The sequence below is a fragment of the Asterias amurensis genome, chromosome 7, assembly GCF_032118995.1.
Source record: "Asterias amurensis chromosome 7, ASM3211899v1".
NCBI lineage: Eukaryota > Metazoa > Echinodermata > Asteroidea > Forcipulatida > Asteriidae > Asterias > Asterias amurensis.
Window position 1 is genome coordinate 8,181,288 of NC_092654.1, and position 22,216 is coordinate 8,203,503.

General features: G+C 38.5%; 1 protein-coding gene across 1 annotated transcript in view; it reads left to right on the forward strand.

The window, feature by feature from the left end:
* The window catches only part of LOC139940001 (voltage-gated delayed rectifier potassium channel KCNH8-like), a 119,634-nt gene extending 97,835 nt beyond the window's left edge, over positions 1-21,799 (forward strand). The window contains exons 5-17 of the mRNA XM_071936190.1: positions 462-699; positions 1,443-1,603; positions 2,369-2,570; positions 3,295-3,492; positions 4,169-4,368; positions 6,413-6,519; positions 12,855-12,997; positions 13,273-13,378; positions 13,489-13,597; positions 14,495-14,730; positions 15,491-15,681; positions 16,253-16,353; positions 16,773-21,799. Of these exons, the coding sequence (XP_071792291.1) occupies positions 462-699; positions 1,443-1,603; positions 2,369-2,570; positions 3,295-3,492; positions 4,169-4,368; positions 6,413-6,519; positions 12,855-12,997; positions 13,273-13,378; positions 13,489-13,597; positions 14,495-14,730; positions 15,491-15,681; positions 16,253-16,353; positions 16,773-17,270 (2,490 nt within the window). The 3' untranslated portion in view covers positions 17,271-21,799. The remainder of the gene's footprint in view (positions 1-461; positions 700-1,442; positions 1,604-2,368; positions 2,571-3,294; positions 3,493-4,168; positions 4,369-6,412; positions 6,520-12,854; positions 12,998-13,272; positions 13,379-13,488; positions 13,598-14,494; positions 14,731-15,490; positions 15,682-16,252; positions 16,354-16,772) is intronic.
* Positions 21,800-22,216: the final 417 nt, after the last annotated feature.

The following is a 22,216-nucleotide window of genomic DNA, read 5'->3' on the forward strand; positions in this document are numbered from 1 at the left end:
CCGACCGTGTTGGTTTGCAAAGTAAACCATGTGCATTTTATAACAAACGGTTACAAACGTTTTTCAAAGACCAACTCGACCGACCCAAGGCAACGTGGTCCTTTAAGTAATGGGGGAACAACTAACAATCAGATTGTTATATGCGTCCCACAGTCTGGATATAAGGACAAACGAATTCAGTGAAGCGAACATATCAGGTAGTTTTAAGTTGAACTGTCTATAATGTTTGGCTGGTCATATTAATCTTAAGACCCCTTTTCTGTTCTTGAGCTCGAAAAATGAGACTTTTAGAGATACCGACTCCAAACAAACGAGATAACTATCGGGTTCTGCATGTAATGTGTAAAAGAAAATGTATTGAAAAAGCCTTGCTAATAACATGACTTTAATTGTGGTACAAATTTTTATTCGATTTACTGTTAGTTTTACTAATATTGCTTTGATGCTTCTTGAATTAAAAGCAGAGCCTATTAGCCGGGCCAAAGAGAGCAGTTCTTCCCGAGTACAAAGTGGCTGCAATGAAGAAGTCCAGGTTTATCATCCTTCACTACAGCACCTTTAAATCTATCTGGGATTGGTTGGTGTTGGTGGCTACATTGTATATTGCCATAGTTGTACCGTATAACGTAGCAGTTGGTCCGGAAAAGCACACAGTTACAACGATACTAGACATCATGGTAGAAGTACTCTTTCTAACCGGTGAGTTGCAATACAGAAAGTTGATTTATTCATTTTATTGGTCGTTAGGCCAAGGATTATAGCCAAGGACCCCAAGGTGAGAAGGAAAGGGATGCATTTTCAGATGTGGGATGGTAACCCCAGAGAAACGTTCCAGAGAAAACTTGTGCCATCAGACAGGGACTGAAAACACAATCCACATAGTGACCCGGGATTCGAACCGGGATCCTAGAGGTGGAAGGCGAGAAAAGATACAATGCCAGACCCAATTGCCCTAAAGTTTGAAGATTTGTTAAATACAAATAATAATTATGTACTTTCACACATGGTTCCCACCCTCCCCCACCATACCCTGCGCCCGTAAGTAATTTCCAGTCTGGCTTGGACATTGTGAATCTATACACCACAAGACAGTTTGGGGAGTTAAGAAAACACCTTGTGCTTATCAATCATTGCCAACCACGCCTAAATGTCATATCATTAACTACTATTTTGGAAGTACATTCTTACGAAACAAAAACCGCAGGCTTCTGTTTGATGCATTGGTGTCGCTTTTCCCTCTCTTGAAAGAAAATGCAATGTGACAGTTTTGTGATACCTTATCCTTTACAAGACATGTAAATTACGCCTTTTTGCAATACAAGACACTTGGTAGGCTAAACTGTTATTTCTTTTTGTTATGGCAGATAATTTTTGTGATACCTTATACCTTAACAGCACATCTAAATTACATTTTATACTGTTGTTATTTTTGTTGTTGACAGATATTGGTATTAATTTCACAACGACATTTGTCAGCAAGACAGGTGTGGTAGTCTATGAGAGAAGAGCGATAGCCATTCATTACGCTAAGACGTGGTTCTTCATAGACATATTGGCGGCTGTGCCCTTCGACTTCATTGTTACAGTTTCAAATATAAACACGGTAAGACCAGTAGTTGACACATGTACATTACGGGTAGCGATATTATAAAGCTCAAACATAATTAGACAGGATGATAATTAATGTCCCTTGGGTTGGGCTCTGTTTTTATCCTTGATGTTCCTAGAGCTTAAAAACATCAAAGGGGAGTCCCTGTTCGTTTTTAAAAGTGGCCTTCTTCCCTTCCCCATGGGTATTACTCGACCCGTTTGGCGATCGTTATATGCATTCGTTTGGCAAATAAGGGACCGTCATTGAGGTTTTCTACATCTGTTAACCTGGATGAAATAATAGAAATGAAGAGCCTCCTTGACATTCGATGGGTAAACTAAGGGAAAAGAACAGTAAAGGACCGATGTAGTGGCTTATAGGGTAGTCGTTACATTGTTTAAAGGTATTTGTCTCGGCTAACATCTTTGTATCTCCTCTTGCAATTACAGTTGGTTTTTTTTAGATGTTTGTATTACTAATGTAATTTTCTTCAACAGCCAATGCATCGACCAATACGCACCACTTGATCTGTTTTCCTACAACACCAAACAATTAACCCTGTTCGTCCGGGTCATTACTTTAGGTGTGCGGAAAATTTATTCAGAGAATTAGCCGTTTCAAACTGCTTACCAACCAAAAGGACCTAAGTGTAAATGCCCAAAATAGTTATTAGCCTGACGTTTCCACCCTAGCAGAGTCTGTCTTAATGGGCAACACAACAAACATGAACAGGTTACTTAAGTGTATTCATTAACACATTCTTCTCCTCCCGCTCAGGTTTCTACAATTCAACTTCTAAAACTAGCGAGGTTGCTACGGTTGCTGCGCCTTTTACAGAAGATTGAGCGATATTCACAGTACAGTGCCATTACATTAACATTCCTGATGCTTGCTTTCGCCTTATTGGCTCATTGGTTGGGCTGCGTATGGTACGGGATTGGTATGACAGAGAGGGATAATGAGAACACTTGGAATCTAGGTAAGGGGATGTGGAATAGAGAGGAGGAGGAATTGACAAAGTCAATTTATTTATTCATTTATGTCATTGATTTAAAATGAGATATTGCCTACCATCACAAGGCAAGACGGCCCCTTCAGGGTGAGAGATACACTTAAGTGATTTGGGCTGTCGACCCAAATCAATCGACATCGTGGGCACGTTGCCACCTACTTCTGTGACTGAAACAGGGTTACCCCATTTACAGTCCGTATAAGGTTTTTGGAATAGGTTTTATCCACTAGGAGCCAGACTTGCAGAGCAGAGTGTAATACATTCCCATCTTTTTACGAAGCAATTATGGTTGAGTGCATAGCTCAAGGGCACATGAGGTCTTAACCACTTTATGTTTTTCTTTACGCGATTCCATTTTTTTAAAATTCTTTTGTTCTATTTATCACGATGACTATTTATTACCTAATTTGGGGGAAAGTAACATTTAGACATGAAAAATGTGAAATTTTGAGCAGTTTTAACAAATCAACAAAGAAACCCAGAGAATAAGACCTGTACTTCGTTTCCAGTTACTTGTAAACCGTTAAGATCGATGCCCGGTTGACGTTCATAATATCAATAAATCTGTAATATTATGGTCGCACAAACCGGTCGTAATTGGCAAAGTTTCTAAAACAAATATCCACCCTTGTCCCAGTTTCGATTTTGTTGTCAAATCAGATTTTTATTTTTTTTGCTTCCATGCACCTAGGATGGATAAATAATCTCGGGGAAGATCTACACACACCGCTCGAGAAGAACAACTCGAAGAGTGGTCCAAGAAATGAGAGTAAATACATCACGTCGTTATACTTCACACTAAGCAGCCTTACAAGTGTCGGATTTGGAAACGTCTCCGCAAACACAGACGTCGAGAAAATCTTCACTATCATTGTTATGCTCATAGGTGGTAGGTTATTTATCTGGATGTTTTCTAGATAACTTCAACGAGGGGAAATGTATTGTCTTGTTTGTTTGCATGGTTTCATTTGTTGTTATAACAACAAGAAAATTATTGGCTCAAAAAACCGCTAAGATATTTAATTTTGTTCTTCGAGATTAACACACATAAATTATTCTACTATTGAAAGGAGTTGCAATCTAAATTCTTAATTGATTATCACGAGTATTGTAATATTAATTCAAGAAAAATACATTTGGTTTCTAATCTTGTGTGATGAGAAAGCATCCCTTATTTATTATTCGTCACACATAGCTCGTTCCATATAACATATTGGGTGATGGAGGATGTATATAGTGCAAGAAACAAGTCATCGACTGGGCCTTTCTAGGTCTTATACGTTTTTTTCTGATCAGCCGTCGATTTAACAAAGTGTTTAATAGGACTCGTCTTATCTCGTGTTAGGACGAGTAACCCTAATCCTAACTTAGGATTAATCTTAAGGTCTGCATGCTACAGTGCAGGGTTGGGACTCGTTCTTAGTCATAAGATTAATCCTAAGTTAGGAAGAGTTTTGTGAAATCGACGGCAGCCGACTACATAAGATCTATAGGCATTGCATGCAAACAAAACCATTTATAATTTATCAGTTTAAATAACAGCTTGATCATTACTGTCTTTTCAGCCCTTTGTCATGCGGCAGTTTTTGGCAACGTGACGGCCATTGTACAGAGAATGTACTCCAGAAGAGCACTGTATCACCTCAAGCTCAGAGACCTCAAAGACTTTGTAACGTCACACCACATACCTGCTAATCTCAAGACGAGGATGAATGAGTACTTCAATACATCTTGGTCAAACAATATGGGCATTGATACAATGGAGGTAAGCCTAGAGTAAACATTTTTATGAATTGCTTTTGATTTGTTTGCATCTCATTGTCAATTAGTACCAGTAGGTTGGTGCCAGCCAAGCTTACATACTTCCTCTTGGACCATGCCAGTTGTACTCATTATCATGCCAGTTGAAGCTATCAAGCTGTCTGCTGAGTCATCCACATTTTGCTTGAAAATTTATAATGCCAGCAGAGCCATCCTAATGTCAGTTGAGAAGTCATAGTGCCAATTAAGCATCCAAGTGGTAGTTGATCACTCATATTGACCGACAAGCCAGGGTGCCAGTGGGCCCGCCATCACGGTACCAGTGGGTCAGTCCCAATGATAGTTAAGCCTTTGTTTTGGAATTTAAGCATCCAATGTAACAGTGAAGCCTCCACAATGCCAGTTGGTACCAGATTGCCAGTTATAGTAGAGCTGTCAGTACCAGTGGAGCCATTCAGTGCCAGCAATCACAGTGTCAGTTGAGTTATCATTGCCAGAAGAGCGGTCACGGCTTCAGTTGAGCAATGCCATCAAAAGTTAAATTGCCCTTAAAGTGCAAGTAGAGACTTCATAATGCAAGAGCTGACCAAGTCCCAGTTGCTTATCTACAGTGTAAGCTGAGCCATCAGAGTTTAATTGGGCCATTGTTATGGCAGTTGAGCCATCATAGTGCTAGACTGCCAGTGGAGCCATCATAGTGCAAGTTGAGCCATCATAGTGCCAGTTGAGCAATCATAGTGCAAGTTGAGCCATCATAGTGCCAGTTGAGCAATCATAGTGCCAGTTGAACCATCATAGTGCCAGTGGAGCCATCATAGTGCCAGTGGAGCCATCAAAGTGCCACTTGAGCTATCAGAGTGCCATTTGAGCTATCAGAGTGCCATTAGAGACATCATTGTGCCAGTTTAGCTACCATAGTGCCAGTGGCGCCATCGTAGTGCAAGTTGAGCCATCATAGTGCCAGTTGAACCATCATAGTGCCAGTTGAGCCATAATAGTACCAGTTGAGCCATCATAGTGCCAGTTGAGCCATCATAGTGCCATTTGTGCTATCAGAGTGCCAGTTGAGCCATCATAGTGCCAGTTGAGCCATAATAGTACCAGTTGAGCCATCATAGTGCCAGTTGAGCCATCATAGTGCCATTTGTGCTATCAGAGTGCCAGTTGAGCCATCATAGTGCCAGTTGAGCCATCATAGCGCCAGTTGTGCCATCATAGTGCCAGTTAAGGGTCATAGTGCCAGTTTAGCCATCATAGTAACGATTAAGCTCTAATACTACCGGCTGAGCCGTCAACGTTCCAGAGGAGCCGTCATAGTGCCATTGGACCGTCACAGTACAAGTTGAGTCGTCAGTGCCTTCATAATTCCATAGTTGTCCCACTGACAGCTTCTTATTTCAGTGAAAGCTGAGCCCTCAGAGTGTAGTTGAGCCATTATAATGTCAGTTGAGCCATTCGGTTGACCGTCAAAGTTCCGTCATAGTGCATTTGAACCGACAAGTGCCAGTTAAGTCGTCAGTGCCAGTTAAACCATCATAGTGCCACTTGAGCCGGCACAGAGCCAGTTTAGCCATCATAGTGCCAGTTCAGCCATCGTAGTGCCACTTGACCTGGCACAGAGCCAGTTTAGCCATCATAGTGCCAGTTGAGCCATTATAGTGCCACTTGAGCCAGCACAGAGCCAGTTTAGCCATCATATTCAATTGAATTAAATTCAAAAATGGTTTATTAAAACATGTATCGCAGTGCAAATTTGATGAGCCACCATGACCGACTGTTCTACATGTTGATCCGGCATAGGGCCAATTGAGCTGATAAGTAACTAGTGTGAGTTGAGCCATTTTATTGCTACTTGAGCCAGTTGAGCCGTCGTCGTCGAGCAGTCTAAGTAACAGATGGGCACTCAAAATGTCAATTGTTCCTCAAAGTTAGTTTCAACAAAACTTTAAATTATGTTGTATATTGGCTTTTTATTTTATAATTGTCATCTCTCTGAGTTTATGGGTATGGCTTACTAACTTTAAGACCATTATACCTGTTTTTCTAAGATGTTACATCGATTTCCTGAGGAGTTACGAGCAGATGTCACAATGCATCTACACAAAGAGTTCTTACAATTGCCAATATTTGGCGAAGCTAGCCAAGGATGCCTCAGGTGAGTAACTTTAACTCAATTACAAAACAAAACACTCCACAACACAAAGTCCATTAAGGATTCTATTTTTGGTATCATAAAACAAAATTGTTGTTATATAATTTCAACAAGATATGAACCTGATACAGAAAGAAGTGAAGCTGTTAAGAGTCAGTTCAGGTAAATATTTTACATAGTTAAGTCAAATAAATTAATTTGTTTTATACCTTGTGGGTGGAAGGGCCCTGGGGTGCAAGTAAATAAAATTGCATTTTCAATTCAAGATATAGCCCGTTGCCATGGTTACAGCTCATTTTGTTGTTGTTTTTGCCATTTAAGGCCGGTTTGAGGGTCTGAAAAACTGGTTTGTATCTCATATTTACAACTCCCGCTCACCAAAATGCAAAATTATTTCAACAACTTTTATATCACTACAAAGTATCATCCTTGGCCTTCCTTGAGAAAAAAAAACATTGCTTTAAATTTCAGCCTTGTGCTATTTTTGCATCATGCAAAACAGTATGTTTTTAGAACTTGCAAAATGGACATTTTTACCCTATTTTTGGACCCCTAAATATCAACTTGCAAGGGGTCTCAGAAAATGTTCCTTTCGGTTGTGATTAGGGTCAACATTGGTCTTTTCATATCTGGTGAGAAAAACTTGGGCAATTGTATCCTGTTGTGACAGTACTGCCTCAAAACTAGACTTTTTTCCCCAAAACGTGAAAAATGCCTTTTTAAGTGTCTTTTCACAATACGACTGACATTATGTGTCCACGGTTAAAAAACAAACATTTTTCTTGTACTTTGTAGATGGTAGGGACTTGGGGTCCAAATAAACAAAATTTACATTTCAAATCATAATATTTTTTGAGTTAAAGGCAGTGGACACTATTGGTAATCACTCAAAATAATTATTAGCATAAAACCTTTCTTGGTGACCAGTAATGGGGAGAGGTTGATGGTATAAAACATTGTGAGAAATGGCTCCCTCTGAAGTGCCATAGTTTTCGAGGGAGAAGTAATTTTCCACGAATTTGATTTCGAGACCTCAAGTTTAGAACTTGAGGTCTCGAAATCAACTATCTAAACGCACACAATTTTGTGTGACAAGGGTATTTTTTCTTTCGTTATTATCTCGGAAGTTCGATGACCGATTGAGCTCAAATTTTCACAGGTTTGTTATTTAATGCATATGTTGAGACACAACAAATGAGAAGACTGGTCTTTGACAATTACCAATAGTGTCCACTGCCTTTAAGGCCATTTATGGCTGATTTTGGGGTCTGAAAAACTGTTTTTTTTTGTTAACATTTATAAATCCGACCCACCAAATAGCAAAAATATTTCATTAAACCGATTATATATCTGTACAAAGTATCATCCTTGGCTTTACTTGAGACAACACTTTACTTGCCACTTTAGAACGTGCATTGGAGTATGTTTTTAGAACTTAGGCTAAGTTGATTACCCAACATTGATCAGGAACTGTTGATGACCCCAATCATATTTCTTGATGACCCCAATCATATTTCCCAATCTTTTTTCTTGCATTAAACAATGTTTTGTGAATAGCACCTCTTTAATTCCACTTGCAACGTCACTAATAGTAAGACAGTTTATGCTGTCTAGTTTCATTGGTTCTCAGAATATTTCCCTTTCGGTTGTGTATTTGTGTTTTCATGTCTTCTGGTGAGAAACACTTGGGTTTATTGTATCCTGTTGTCACACTACCTGCCTCAAGTATAGTATTTTTCCAATGCAAGCTTGTTAAAAATCTGGCACTGTTTCCATGCCCTATGAGGATTGACTACAAAATTTTTATTTAAACATAATGATACCAATGCTTTGCCACTGAGGGTTCTTGTTTTGACTTCTTTACCTATTGTACAGGTATGACTCCCATTGCAAGTAGAGTGCGATAAGCATTCTTTACAAGTTGTCTTATACAGGGCCTATCTCTCCTTGGTCCCTGCCTGCTACCAAATGTAAAACCTTTCGTATAGTAAAAATCAATACAGTTTCTGTGCTTGAGGCAGATGGTTTGGAGCATCCAATCACGTCCAACACAAATCTGGGAAATTAAACAGCATCAGCTTACAAGTGTTGAAAAAGGTTTGCCAAGATCTTGTTAAAAAACAAAGATACTAACGATTTGCAAGATGCGCGTAAGAGATCACTTACAAGAAACACGTTGCCTTGGATCGGTCGAGTTGGTCTTTGAAAAGCGTTTGTAACCGTTTGTTATAAAATGCATATGGTAAGAAAGATGTTTTCGAGTGATACTTGTGTGGATCATTATATTCTACTTTTAAAATATCATTCTAATCATATCATATGCATTTTATAATAAACGGTTACAAACGCTTTTCAAAGACCAACTCGACCGATCAAAAGCAACGTGTTCCTTTAATGAAACAACATTGAAAGAAGTTGTAAATACTTGCACCCGCTCAAACTAAAATAAGTAAGATGCAATTGCAGTGACAAAAGTTTATTCCGGCTAGTTTGATTAATTTTTCCATTCACTGTCTTACTTATCTGAGAACGATCAACAAAAAACATTGTCAAACATCACATGCTGAATTGTTTATCAAGTAAAAATAAACCAACTGTTGTTATTGTTTGCAACAGTGCAGTTCAAATGAACCCCACCATGGAGGAACTGCTTACAGAAGGCCAAAGCAGGTGAATGGCCATTTAGATACTTTGGATACAGTATTTGCTCACTTTTAGAGCCTCTTTGTTCTGATGGGGATGAAAATGTTTAGTTTGGTATAGCGGGCAGGGGACCAAGGAGACTGTACATGTAGGTATATAAGGTCATGTGTAAACAACGTAAAGAATGCTCATCGCACTACTTCTTTTCTTGCAATGGGAATCGTCCTGTACAACTAGGTAAAGTAGTCATGACAAAACAAGAACTCTCAGTGGCAAATACTGGTTATGGCTTATGTTTAAATAAAAACTTTGTATTCGTTACTTAAAGAGCATTTCTCCCCAACAGACATGAAAACTACAATAAAAGCCCAATCACAACCGAAGGGAAAATATTCTGAGAACCCCAAAAAAATGACACAGCACAAACTTTCTTACTATACATGTGCAAGGGGAATATAAAAAAAAATTGACTTGCAAAAAAGAGGTGCTGTTCACTTGTTGCCCAAGTATTTCTTACCAGAAATAAAAAGACAGGTGTTGGCCCTAATCAAAACTGAAAGGAAAATATTCTGGGACCCCTGAACAACTTTTGAGGGCAAAAAATATGGTAAAAATGTTGATTTTACAAGTTCTAAAAACATACTCTAATGCACGTTCTAAAAATAGCACAAGGGTGACAATTATAGCAATATTTTTTTTGTCTCAAGTAATGCCAAGGATGATACTTTGTAGTGATGTAAAAGGTTTTATGAAATGATGTTGTAAATATTAACTAAAAAACATTTTTTCACACCCTTAAAACGGCCTAAACGGCCTAAACACAAATGAGCTGTTACAATGGCAACGTGTTATATTATGATTTGAAATGTAAACAACAAATTATTTGGACTCCAAGTCCCTACCATCCACAAAGTATAAGAAAAATATGCCTTTTTTTACCGTTTACACATATGTCAGTAGTATGTGAAAAGACCCTTAAAAGGAATTTTTCACGTTTTGGTGAAAAAAGTCTAGTTTTGAGGCAGAACTGTCACAACAGGATACAATTGCCCAAGTTTTTCTCACCATAGTTGCTGGCAGTGTAAGCACTTTATGTAATCCACCATATACATGAACTGACAAATCCGTAGAAGCTTCAGATCGATCGGCCATATGGGTCACGAGAAAATAGTGAAAAACCGATTACACATTTTGCATGACATTGATGCAAACAAAAACATTAACAAAACGCTCACTGAGCGATAAACTCCAAACGCAAAGTTAAATTATTTATTTCTCATCAAATATGAGATTTCAGACAGAAATATTTCAAGGGATGTTTACAACCCTCATCGTCATTAGACCGTGTAAGTTTTATGTAAATCTGTGATCTTCACGATTTTGTTTTCTTACCAATTCTGTAACGTTCCTTTAAACAAGAAGGATACCATTCTATACACAAAAAAGACAAGAGTTTCCAACAAGATTTAAAACGAAAACAATGTGTTTTCACTAAGGCAGTAGCTCCCTCCTGTTCAAACAAAACTGAACCCGCCTTCGTAATAGAGAGAACAAGTCTGACCTAGTTAATTAATGTAAACGCTGTTTTACACAATTACCAGATACATACCAGTCATACCAGTATGCGTGATAAATAATAACAATAATATAAATAAAAAAATAAAAAAAAATCACAGGCATGTTCCTCGGGTGGGATTCGAACCCGGGATCACTGTAGTTCAAGAGCAGTGTCGTGTCAACTAGGCTACCGAGGTTGCCCGGTAGCTGGAGGCAGTTCGAATCCTATGTTTTTGCAGCGAGTAAGACAAAATAAACAAATAAAGAAATTTAAGAATGCAAATTTAATCTGGTGAAAAAATATAAAAGGTTACGCTCCGGTATGTCAGGCATTCAGGCGCCGGTTCAGTTAATGGCACACACTGGCCCCTCCCCATTGCCATATAGAACCCTTCTGGAGTGGCCTCCGACCCAGAGCACATCCCCCCCCCCCCCCCCCTATCTCGAATCCTAGCCGCTGCGCGGGCCCTGTCCCTTTAGGGGAGAAAACAAGGCAGATCCCAATCACACTGTCCCATGGGCAGCAAAAAGCCTTGAATCTATATTAGAGACAGACGGTATTCGAACCCGGACCGGGTGGTCTGAGTTGCTGAGACAGTCCCAGCACCCTAGCCCACTTCGCTATTGTGTTGGTGCTTAAAAGCTGGTGTTTTGATGGTCATAATCAATAGACCGATTGCGCTCCGTGCCTCACGTGACTAGTGGGTAAATGTAAACAAACACGGTGTACTGCATACAAGCGTGCGTTAAGAAGACATTTATTACTGTTGCAATTTTGGTTCAATAAACCCTCAATTCTCGAAATCACTGGGGAGTATTTCGGAGTTTGTAACATGAGACCTTACCGGTGGCTGAACAATGCCAGTAATGGGTAAAACCAACAGTCCACTAACTAGGAAATTCCACGAGAATTTTCACACGATGTCATGTGTTTGTGCACGGAAAGTGTGGTTTCATTGCTCTCGTTGCAATGATTTTGCTGCTAATATTGTCAATAAAAATCTCCTGAAGAAGCTGCAAACTCACTTTATTTTCACCCTCAAGTTATTTTAAATTGGAAGGGGTAGCTAGAGTCGGACGCCTTAAAATCTGCGGTCTCCATTGGTCCAGCCCGACTTCACGCCCTGCACAGCGCAAAATCCTCGGCGCGTGAGCTCGCTCTAACCTCAGTAGTTTACGTAGTCTAACAGTACTCTCAAAAGAACCCGTTTTGTAGAAGAATACTTGAAATATCAAACAGCAAATGTGATTTAAATCAATGTCACAACTTTCAACTTAATATTAGGGCTTCGTTTTTAGTTAAAAGTGTTATTTGTCGAAAATACAGCCGATTATGGCCCTTCGGCGCGAGATTTCCCATATCTTTCTGTGCAGCGTTGTTTTTCTATACCCACTATCGGTCACGTGATAACATGTAAACATTGATCGCACAATCGTTCTATTCCACAAAAACTTACTTGACAATGGTGAGGACACTTTGATGCTTTTGGAGTCTTGTTGAGTAACACAATGGGTTTTTGGAACACCGATGGTACTTTTGTAATTTTTTTACAAAACACAGATGCTGAAGGCCGCAAGTGCATTACGGCATTATATTTTTGTACGTGAGGGCATGGCAAAGGAAAATTTTCTGAGACCCCTGGCAAGTTGATATTTTGGGGTCCAAAAAAAGGGTAAAAATGTCGATTTTGCAAGTTCTTAAAACATACTGTAAAGCATGATGCAAAAATAGCACAAGGGTGATATTTAAAGCAATAATTTTTTTTATCTCAAGGAAGGCCAAGGATGATACTTTGGGTGATATACAAGTTTTTTTGAAATAATTTTTCGTTTTGGTGGGGTGGAGTTGTAAATAATGAGCTAAAAACCAGTTTTTTCAGACCCCAAAATCGGCCTAAAATGGCCAATAAACAAAATGAGCTGTAACCATGGCAACGGGCTATATATATAGAATTGAAAATGCAATTTTTTTTTTATTTGCACCCCAAAGCCCTTCCACCAACAAAGTATTTTAAAAAGAAATCATTTTTTGACCGTGAGCAACTTTGTCAACTTTTTACCTAAACTGATTCTTAATATTTACTTGGATTGTACTTTTGGGGGGTTACTGATGTCTTTCATACTTTCTATACATCCAGGTCATTGTCTCTTAGAGTCAAGACGGGCTTCTGCGCACCAGGGGAATACATCTTACATCAGGGAGACTCCTTAATATCATTATATTTCCTTCTTAATGGCTCTATGGAGATATTGAGACAAGGCATGGTTGTAGCTATTTTAGGTAGGTATATTAGGTAAACTGGTGATGCCTTATTACCAGATTGTGTCATTAATACATTTATGAACGGATACAATCATTGACTGAATTCAAAGAGTTCAATTTAGAAAGTTTAAATGTTACAGTGTGTCTTATCCTTCAGCGCTGACAACAATACAGTGGTGCACCAATCAGTACCGGTTATGAAATACAAACATGGTCTTGAAACTTTACACTCTAATTTGAAAAGGTGAATACAATTCAAACATGTCACTTACTTTACATTGTTTTGTTTTCAGGTAAAGGGGATTTATTTGGGTGTGATCTTTATGACACTGAGACCTGCATACAAAGCAGCGGGGATGTCCATGCCTTGACGTACTGTGATTTGATGCTGGTATCGAGGTATACTTATTTTTTCATCTTGTATATTTTTCTGTACTGCTTTGCAAAAAATTATTATTTTGTATCCCCTTATCAAATACTCATGAGAAGTTTTCCTATGTTTATTTCAGGCATGAACTTCAAGAAGTGCTGCATAATTATCCAGAGTACATGTCAAAGTTCAAAGATGAGATTTCAAGGGATCTTACATTTAATTTGAGAGAAGGTGCTGATCAAGATGTAAGTTTACTTGACACTGACAGGAGATTCTCAACTAATATCTAGTGTTTGTTTTATAAACCACTAAAGGCACAATAATTGCAAATGTTGTGTTACAAAACTGATAAACACAAGAGCCAGCGAGTGTGATAAACACAAGAGCCAGCGAGTGTGAGCAGCCATAGACAAACATAACAAACCAACGTGTACCTGAGAATATAACGGACTTGAGACACTATGTGGACGAACGCACATATATGCACAGTGTGTGTATTTTTTCGGTACCCCATCGAGACCGAGGACAAAACTAACAGAGGGGGGAAAGGGTCTTCAAATGGAAACTCTTAACAGAGTGATCCTTAAGAAATTGTATGTACAATGTCTATGTGAATATGATACGTATGACAAAAGAATTATAAAGAGAAGTCTCAACTTCCATATTTGAGGATGTGTGTTTTTACACCAATGTTAAAGAATTCCCTTTACTCTGTAAGTGCACCGAAGAAAACAAATGTCAAAAGTGTACGAAACACAGAGCTGTGTGGGCAGCTAAAGACGGGTGCTCCTTAAGCATAAGAAGTTGTGTGTGCAAAGTCTATATGAATATGTTACGTACATGGACGAAAGAATTACCAATAGAAGTCTCAACTTGCATACTTAAGGATGAGTGTTTTTTCACCAATGTTGAAAAAAAAACTTTTTCTGAAAGTGCACATAAGAAAGACATGTCCACAAAGTTTAGTAACACAGCGCTGTGTTGGCAAAGAGGGTCAAACTTCACTCAAGTGTGGAGGGATGAAACAAAATACATCTTGGTCCATCAATTATACTGTACTGTATTACCGTGCAGCATAACGAAGCCCTGATTTGAAAATTAACAAGTAATGTGACCTTACCTTCTTTAACTTGTCCCAACAGCCAGATCCTTTTGCTGCAGGTTTTGAGAGTAACCGGCCGTCTCGCCTGACATCCATCTCAGAGTTGCAAGACGAAGAGGAAGACGAGGCTGCAGCTGCGGAGAAAGCCAAAGATGTTGAGAATAGGAGTGTAGGGACAGAGACTATTGAGATGATGCCACTTGATAGGAGTAAACACATGCTGTTGGATGTCAGTAGCTCTGTTGGGAGTGGTGTACCACCCGACCTCAGCCCAAGGTACTTCATTACATCCATGTTTAAATTGAATATCTATGGTAAAAGCTGTGGCTATCGGCGAAATGTCGCTAACAAGCTACTTGTTACAGCCATTTTGCAACTTTGAGAAAATGTTATAGTATAGATCTTTCTTTCGCATTTCAAAGCCAAAGTTTTTGCCAACAGAGGGTCGAAAACTATTGGAAAAACAAAGCACCCAATCATGGGAAAAACTGTGTTTGATTGAAAGTTTGCAAAACAAAATTTAAATTTGGTCAGAACATCTGAATTGAATTTTGCTAACTCTCGGCGGTCCATGCTAACCAGCGTGGTATGTTTTCAGCAATAGAAAGGTCTATAATAAAAGCTGTGGCTGTCGACTACAGTAAACTAACAAACATCTAGTAACAACCATTTCGATAGGTTAGAGACAATTTTACAGTATGGATGACAACTTCACAGTTTATTTGAAATAAACTGAAGATAGGTACCACAAGTTTGAAAAAATACAGCCTAAGCTACAATAGTAATAATGACTGATTGATATCCTTATAACAGTAATTAACTTTCGCCATAAATGTATTTATATTATTTATTGTATAGATGGTGCATATTGGAAATTCCGAATCACGGGCCCTATCTGGAGGTGGGTCCCACAGGTTTTAGAAAAATACAGCCTAACGTCTATGTAATAATAACTGTATTTGTAAAGCGCCAAACTGCCAAATGGTACAATAAATGAACCACTTTCACATATATGTTTATTTTTCACCACCTCTAGGATTGTAGATGGTGTTGAAGACAGCTCTAACCAATACAAGGCAAACCGGTTCGACTTCCCCGGCCCTTGCCACCAACAAGCCTCCAGGCATCACAGTCTCACCTCGGCACCGAGACAAAGATTAATCAATCATTACAACTCAGGAATGAGGCAGAGTTTCACATCACCTCAGTTAGCACGCGGTATCAATTGTAAGTATTTACTGTGGACATAAAAACCAACAAACTAATTTTCGAGACACTGCTCTAGAGTTGCAAAGGTCGTGGGTTCGAATCTAGAATTCCACCCGAGTAATGTGCCTGTCGTTTCTTCACAGAGCTCGGGAAAGTACTGAGTATATATACAGTGCTAACACACATCGGTGTATATGGGTAAAGGCAAAATTAACATTCTGTATCCCCGAGGCAAATTTCCATCCATTAAGTTCAGTTATTTTGTAGGCTATTTTGAAAGAGGCTTATGACGAGATTGTGAAAATAAATTATTAAATATTAAAGAATGTAGCAATCCACAACTTGTACCTCGTAATATGGGCGCGGTCGTCCATTAGGAACAGAAAAGAGCCAAAGTAGGGGGACACATTGTCATGAAAGTATAATAAACATATTTTTATTTCACTCTAGCACGGGAAACTTTTTGTTTCTCCTTAAGACGAGTATTTTCAGAACCAACACTCTGTGGCTACCCGCAAGGCTTTAAACATAAGTTATTCCCAGAATTTCACACTGTTATAAGAACGTGTTTTCTTTTCTTTCTTTTTAGTTTCCAGGTCTAGATCAGTGTCTTCGGAGTCAATATGCACGGATGATCTTAAACATGAAATAGAATACACTAGAAATAGTGTAGAGAGGCTGGACAGACAGGTTAGGCAAAATGATGATTTCATTTCATTTATTAATTCTTGTTCTGGACTCTCAGAAAAGCGTAATTAATCACTATACTTGCCAAGAGGCCCGTGGAGAGAAGACAAAGAAAAACTCCATTTGGTTTATAATATTGATAAAGAAATATGAAGTTACTACTGTTTGAGATGTAGGAAGTTTAAACCCAGAGAAATATTTAAAGGAAACCCACGCACTCAAAAGCCAATCCACATAGTGCCCCGGCGGGACTCGAACCGGCGGGACTCGAAACGGGGTCCCAGCAGAGGTGGAAGGCGATGAAAGATACAAAGCCAACTCGACTGCCAATGACATTTTATTCTATTTTAGAGATATATGCAAGAGGAGCTTAGCCAAAAATAGAACACAGTTGACTTCAGGTTTTTGATCTCTTCCTGCAGGTATCTAATCTTAGCAAGGATGTATCCAGCCTCAGTCAAGATCTCAAAGCGGTGGTGCGGCTCCTGCAAGTGATTTCACCTGCAAACACTGTCTCCCAAAACCCCAGCGGGGTCAATGGGCCAAACTCCAGCCCAACACTCAGCCACACGGGGCGGCTCTCACCTAGATTACCTGCCCCCAAAACGGGCCCAAAGGAGACCCGTTTTGAAGACATTGTCCATGTCCAACGTAGAGATGGCGTTCTTGAGACTAGTCTTGGTAGTGGTATACTTGAGACAAGCTTAAGCGGTGGCCTTCCAAGTACTATTCAATGTGAGGAGAAGCTCCCTTCTTGCTCTTCATCGTTACAGTCTCTAACAGGAGCGACATTAAAGCACGAAGGCCCAATGCGGGAAACGAACATTATCTTATTCCAGGACTCGGAGCCAACGGATCAAGTTCAAGACACCAAACGAGACTTGTTCGACTTCGACTCCGAGGGAGGTACAGATTTGTGACGAAGGAAGGAGACTGTGATATAACTTCCAAAGTGTATAATCTTTTTAGAGAATTCGGGTTTAAAACCCAGAGCACAACCAAAATATCCAAAGCATTTATACTTGCCTTTGAAATACTCAAAATTGAAAATGTGAGGTTGAATAAATATTTATAGTATACCCAAACGGATGGTGATGTGACATGCACTGCAACAACAAATAGCAAGCACTTTAGTTTAGGAATTGTATACTCCATTTTCACACTACAGTTGTGTCTTACTTATTTGAATCCGTGTACTTTCATTGGCCCCTCAAATTATTCACGCGTCCACGCTTCAGAAACATTTAGACTGCTTGTATACGCCCTTTCATGCTTCTTGCCCGCCCGTCCCCTCTTCCTCCCTGATCGCCCCCTTCCTGAACTGTCGAGTCCCCTCTCCACTATGTTACCCACCACTGCGTATACAGTGAGATTGAAAAATATGAGATATTGAAAAACATGAACGCTAGAAACATAAATCAAATGGATCAAAGACATTTGGTAATAAAAAATATAAAAAAAGTTACTTCCGTAATTGATTATTCCCATCGTTTTGATTGATTGTTATAATCAATATTAAAACAATATTGATATTTCAACGCCTTCCTCTACACAATGACATATTTCCAAATCTCGTTGTTCTGTACAGCCCTCTTGAAACTTCAGATCGTCTTCAGAGCATTTGTTCAAATTGTTGGTGTGTTCTTTTCACATTCACTGTTTATCGTTGAGTGCTATCATTTCTTGTTTGACAACAATCTTGTTGACACATGCCGGTCGTGTTCGACATAAAAATACTGGACTTCAACTAACCAAAATGTTTTTTTAAACCCCAAACAATCTCCTTCAGGACGTTTTTTCCAATGTTTTTCACATTCTAATCACTAAGGTGTTGGGGTGTTTGATTATTTATGATTTATTATTTTATTTATTTTTGTAAAAAAAAATATTATTTCTTTTCAAGGCTTGACTACAATATTCTACTTTAATTAGCTTCGCCAGGGGATAACCCTTACTTCGTATAACTTTTTAAATTCCTACTAAATTTCAAACTAAAAGAAATTTGTATAGCCCCATACCTGCAACCACCATTGTGTTACTTTTAAGAATATGGCCCTATTCGACTCCTCGGCTTCGGCTACAGATTCGGCCGATGCAGGCCCGCGGTTGATTTGACAATATTGCGCGTGTTGTGTGTGGGCGCTCACATGGCTTGAAACGAGAGGCAAGAGTCTGAAGCCGGATCCAAAGCCGAACCCACGATTTCGAAAAGGGCCCCTGTTACTATCAAATCTTCTTTTCCATTTAATCACTATGTACTGATGAGAATCTCCCATGTGCTTAGAATCTTTCAAATTGAAATCTTTTTGTATCAGATTTGTCTTATTTATTAATGACTATCTGTGTATTCATTATAATTAAAAACATATAGAGGCATGATTTTAAATACCCCGTGAATGAACCGTTTCAAAAATAAGTTTTTCCATTGACATTCTGGAGATAAGGGAAAGACTTTTGACAAGCGGTGTCTTGGAATAATGAACACTTTTGTTTGTTCGAGGGTTACTTTTTCTCTCTTATCGACATTAGTGTCATTCTTTCGAAATATGGTACATTAATAACAACTTCACTCGATCAGGGTGGCCAAAACGCAACAATAAATTCATTTGTATTAATTTTTATGGGCATAGCAGTTTGTAACTTGATGAGCTATTGTTTGAAACTGGTTTTTTTTACCTTTTCACATTTTTCTATTCTGCCTTTCCATTTTCAAGGTAAAATTGGCCATAAACATGCATCAGATATTTGTGTTGGTTTTGCGGTTAAGGATTTTTGAAAGAAGAAAAAAAGGATTTGGTAAACATAAAAATAGACTCCCTGTCTATTTAAAACTGTACCCAGGTAGTAAGGTCAATTTTAAGTTTTCAAAATAGATAATTTAGCGGACTGCTGTTCACAGAGCGACGAATCAACAGCTTTGTATTTGTCTGTGTTTTGCATAATTATTGATGATGTAATTCACTCTGTAAAATGTATCAAAGGTTGAACATTCCAAAACTCCGTGTGTGCTGTATATTTACCTTAATTATAAGGGGCTGCGAATGCAAATATTTCATTAAGAAAACGCAGTTACTTATGGGGTTATTTAATAATCTGATCAAATTATTGTATAATTAGTATAATGTTAGTGCGTCATAGCAGTTCTTGACTAAAAGTTAAGCGATTTCTTCTTCGATTCCAAAATTTGATTTCTCAACAAATAAAACCTTCGAGCGGCCATACTCGGCTTGTCGTGAAGTCTATTTTTGCGGGATTGCACTTTTTTTGGATTCCCTATAAGAGGCATTTGTTTGGCGCGATGCAGACGAAGCCGTAACCGATTGCTCGTGTTCTAAATAGACTGATGCCTTTTAAATCGTACCTTTTTTTCATGCAGTATCGGAACTTGCGCCAAAAATAGTATGGAAACTATAGTACCAGTTCATTTGGGAAATTTCATTCTTTATAATGTTGACTGTCTTACCTAAAAGTCAAATTATTCTTATTATAGGACACTCACTTTGTATAAATATTGCAAACGCGGATCGTTTTTGCCAAAAATGGGGTCATTTAATATTCAAATCGAAGTATTAGGTTTTGAAAGTAACTGTTGGATGCATGAAGTGGCCAAATCAGGATCAATCTACATGGACCCAATTCACATGACGACATCACACATGAATCGTGTTTGCGCCATTTTTTTAATCCTGGGAATAATGGTTTAATGTCGACATTTTCACACAATCATACAATAAATCATTATAACATTCATAACGAAAAAAAGTGAAAAAACAAGTCACAGCGTTTAACGCCATATTGGACACTTTCGGTACAGAATTTATTTTTAAAGTTCACAGATTTACAAATAACTTACAGGGTTTACAGAAGGTAATGGTGAAAGACTTCTCTTGAAATATTACTCCATGAAATGCTTTACTTTTTGAGAAACCATTAAAAAATATAAATTCTCGATATTGAGAATTACGGATTTGTTTTAAACACATGTCATGACACGGCGAAACGTGCGGAAACAAGGGTGGGTTTTCCCGTTATGTCCCGACTCCGATGACCGATTGAGCCTAAACTTTCACAGGTTTGTTATTTTATATAGAAGTTGTGATACACGAAGTGTGGGCCTTAGATAATACTGTTTACCGAAAGTGTCCAATGTCTTTAAGGATAATTAACACGATGAGGGAAGTACAGAGTTAGTCTTGACAAATTGCAGATAATAAAATCCCATTATGGTAGAAATTCTCCAACTAACCGTTACAAGTACTAATAAATTTTTCGATGGCGTGATAATTATTGAGTGCTTTCATTTTCACACGTAATTGACTCCCAAAATGGCAGGGCCCAACCTCACTTGCTAAGCACAGAGAAGTATTTCCGAGCAGGAGCGGGTATAACCAGCCACAATTCCATAAATAAACATTTTGTATGACTGGTTTCCACTCACTTTTTGCTTAGCTAAAGATACTTGCTGAGCAGTGTTTTCTGCTTTAAACACGTTAGTAAAAGTTTGGTTCATAACGCGTATACAATTGCTGTCACAAATGGTCAATACAAGCCAAAATGAACAAAACCGTAGGAATAGCTGGGGTTTCCCCATGTACCACAACTATATATGTTGGGTGTACCAAAACGTTGCAATATTACAGTTTCATTCCTAAACCCCCTTTGTAGTGGGGTGATCAGGGTGAATGAGAAAAAAAATCACCAGCAGTAGAGGTCTGTCAACATCTGCATCAGTCACACGACAGTATAGAATCAATGTTTTAGATCATGGTGTTTGTTTTGAGGAATTTTATGACGTATCGGGCCCCAAACCTGCCATTGTTAGAATTCATTGGTAAGGGTTTGTCAGCACTCTGCGGTTAAAAGTAGGCCTATCTTCCAATTTTTAATCTCGATTTTAAAAAATCTTTCCAATATATTTCCTCTTTAATTTTATTTAAGTATGCTTAACATGTCTTTCCTTTTACGAACTATCCAAAATCATATTACTGAGTGTTTGTCCGTCAGCTTTTTGTGTAAGTTTTAGCCTTAAAACACCCTTTTTAAAGACAGTACACGATTTACAGAGCTCTGCTTTCAATGAAAGCGTTTTCGGTTTTCCGTTAGCTCATTTGTTGCATGTCTGTTCGGTTATTTATGGAATGAAATGTATTGACTCCAGTAAGGGAAATTTCATTCAAGTGATAAGTAAATTATTGTAGTATCTATTGAATCTACTGTAAATAAATTTCATACTTTCATTTGTAAGACACATTTTGTACATCTGTTCATAGTTGGGTTTTATATATATTTGAGTCATGTAAAGAACAAAGAATGCTTCAAGTATACACTGTTATTTTTCTCTTTTGAGTGTAAATTATGTAAATTGTAAATACGACTTGCCAATATTTATTCTTACTTCACAATGCTATTAGTATATATAAGTATTATAAAACAGCAACTATGAATTAAAAATGGGCAGCTGTCATGCCCCTAAAACACATTCAAGTTCTTGGACTCAACAGACTAAATAATGTGCGTTTGTACAACTATTGTTCGTATTCATTAACTGCACGGATGGAACCCATCGATTCCATCTCCACTCAAAACGGTGGGTATGATAGTGACTAAAGAGTGTATAATGCCCCGGTGGCCCAAAGGTAGAGAAGTAACCAGACCATCCCTACCCCCTCCGAAAAAAACCACTAAAGAATTCCTGAGATTCACAGGGCACAATATTAACCGGGGTACCACATATCGAGTACGAAACAGTATAGCATAGTTGGGGGAACAAATGGATTGGGCCTACCGTACAATGTGGAACAGGATAAAAACCATCAGGGCTCGAATCTTACACCAGTGAACCGCAGGAAAAAAGCTAGTGATTTTA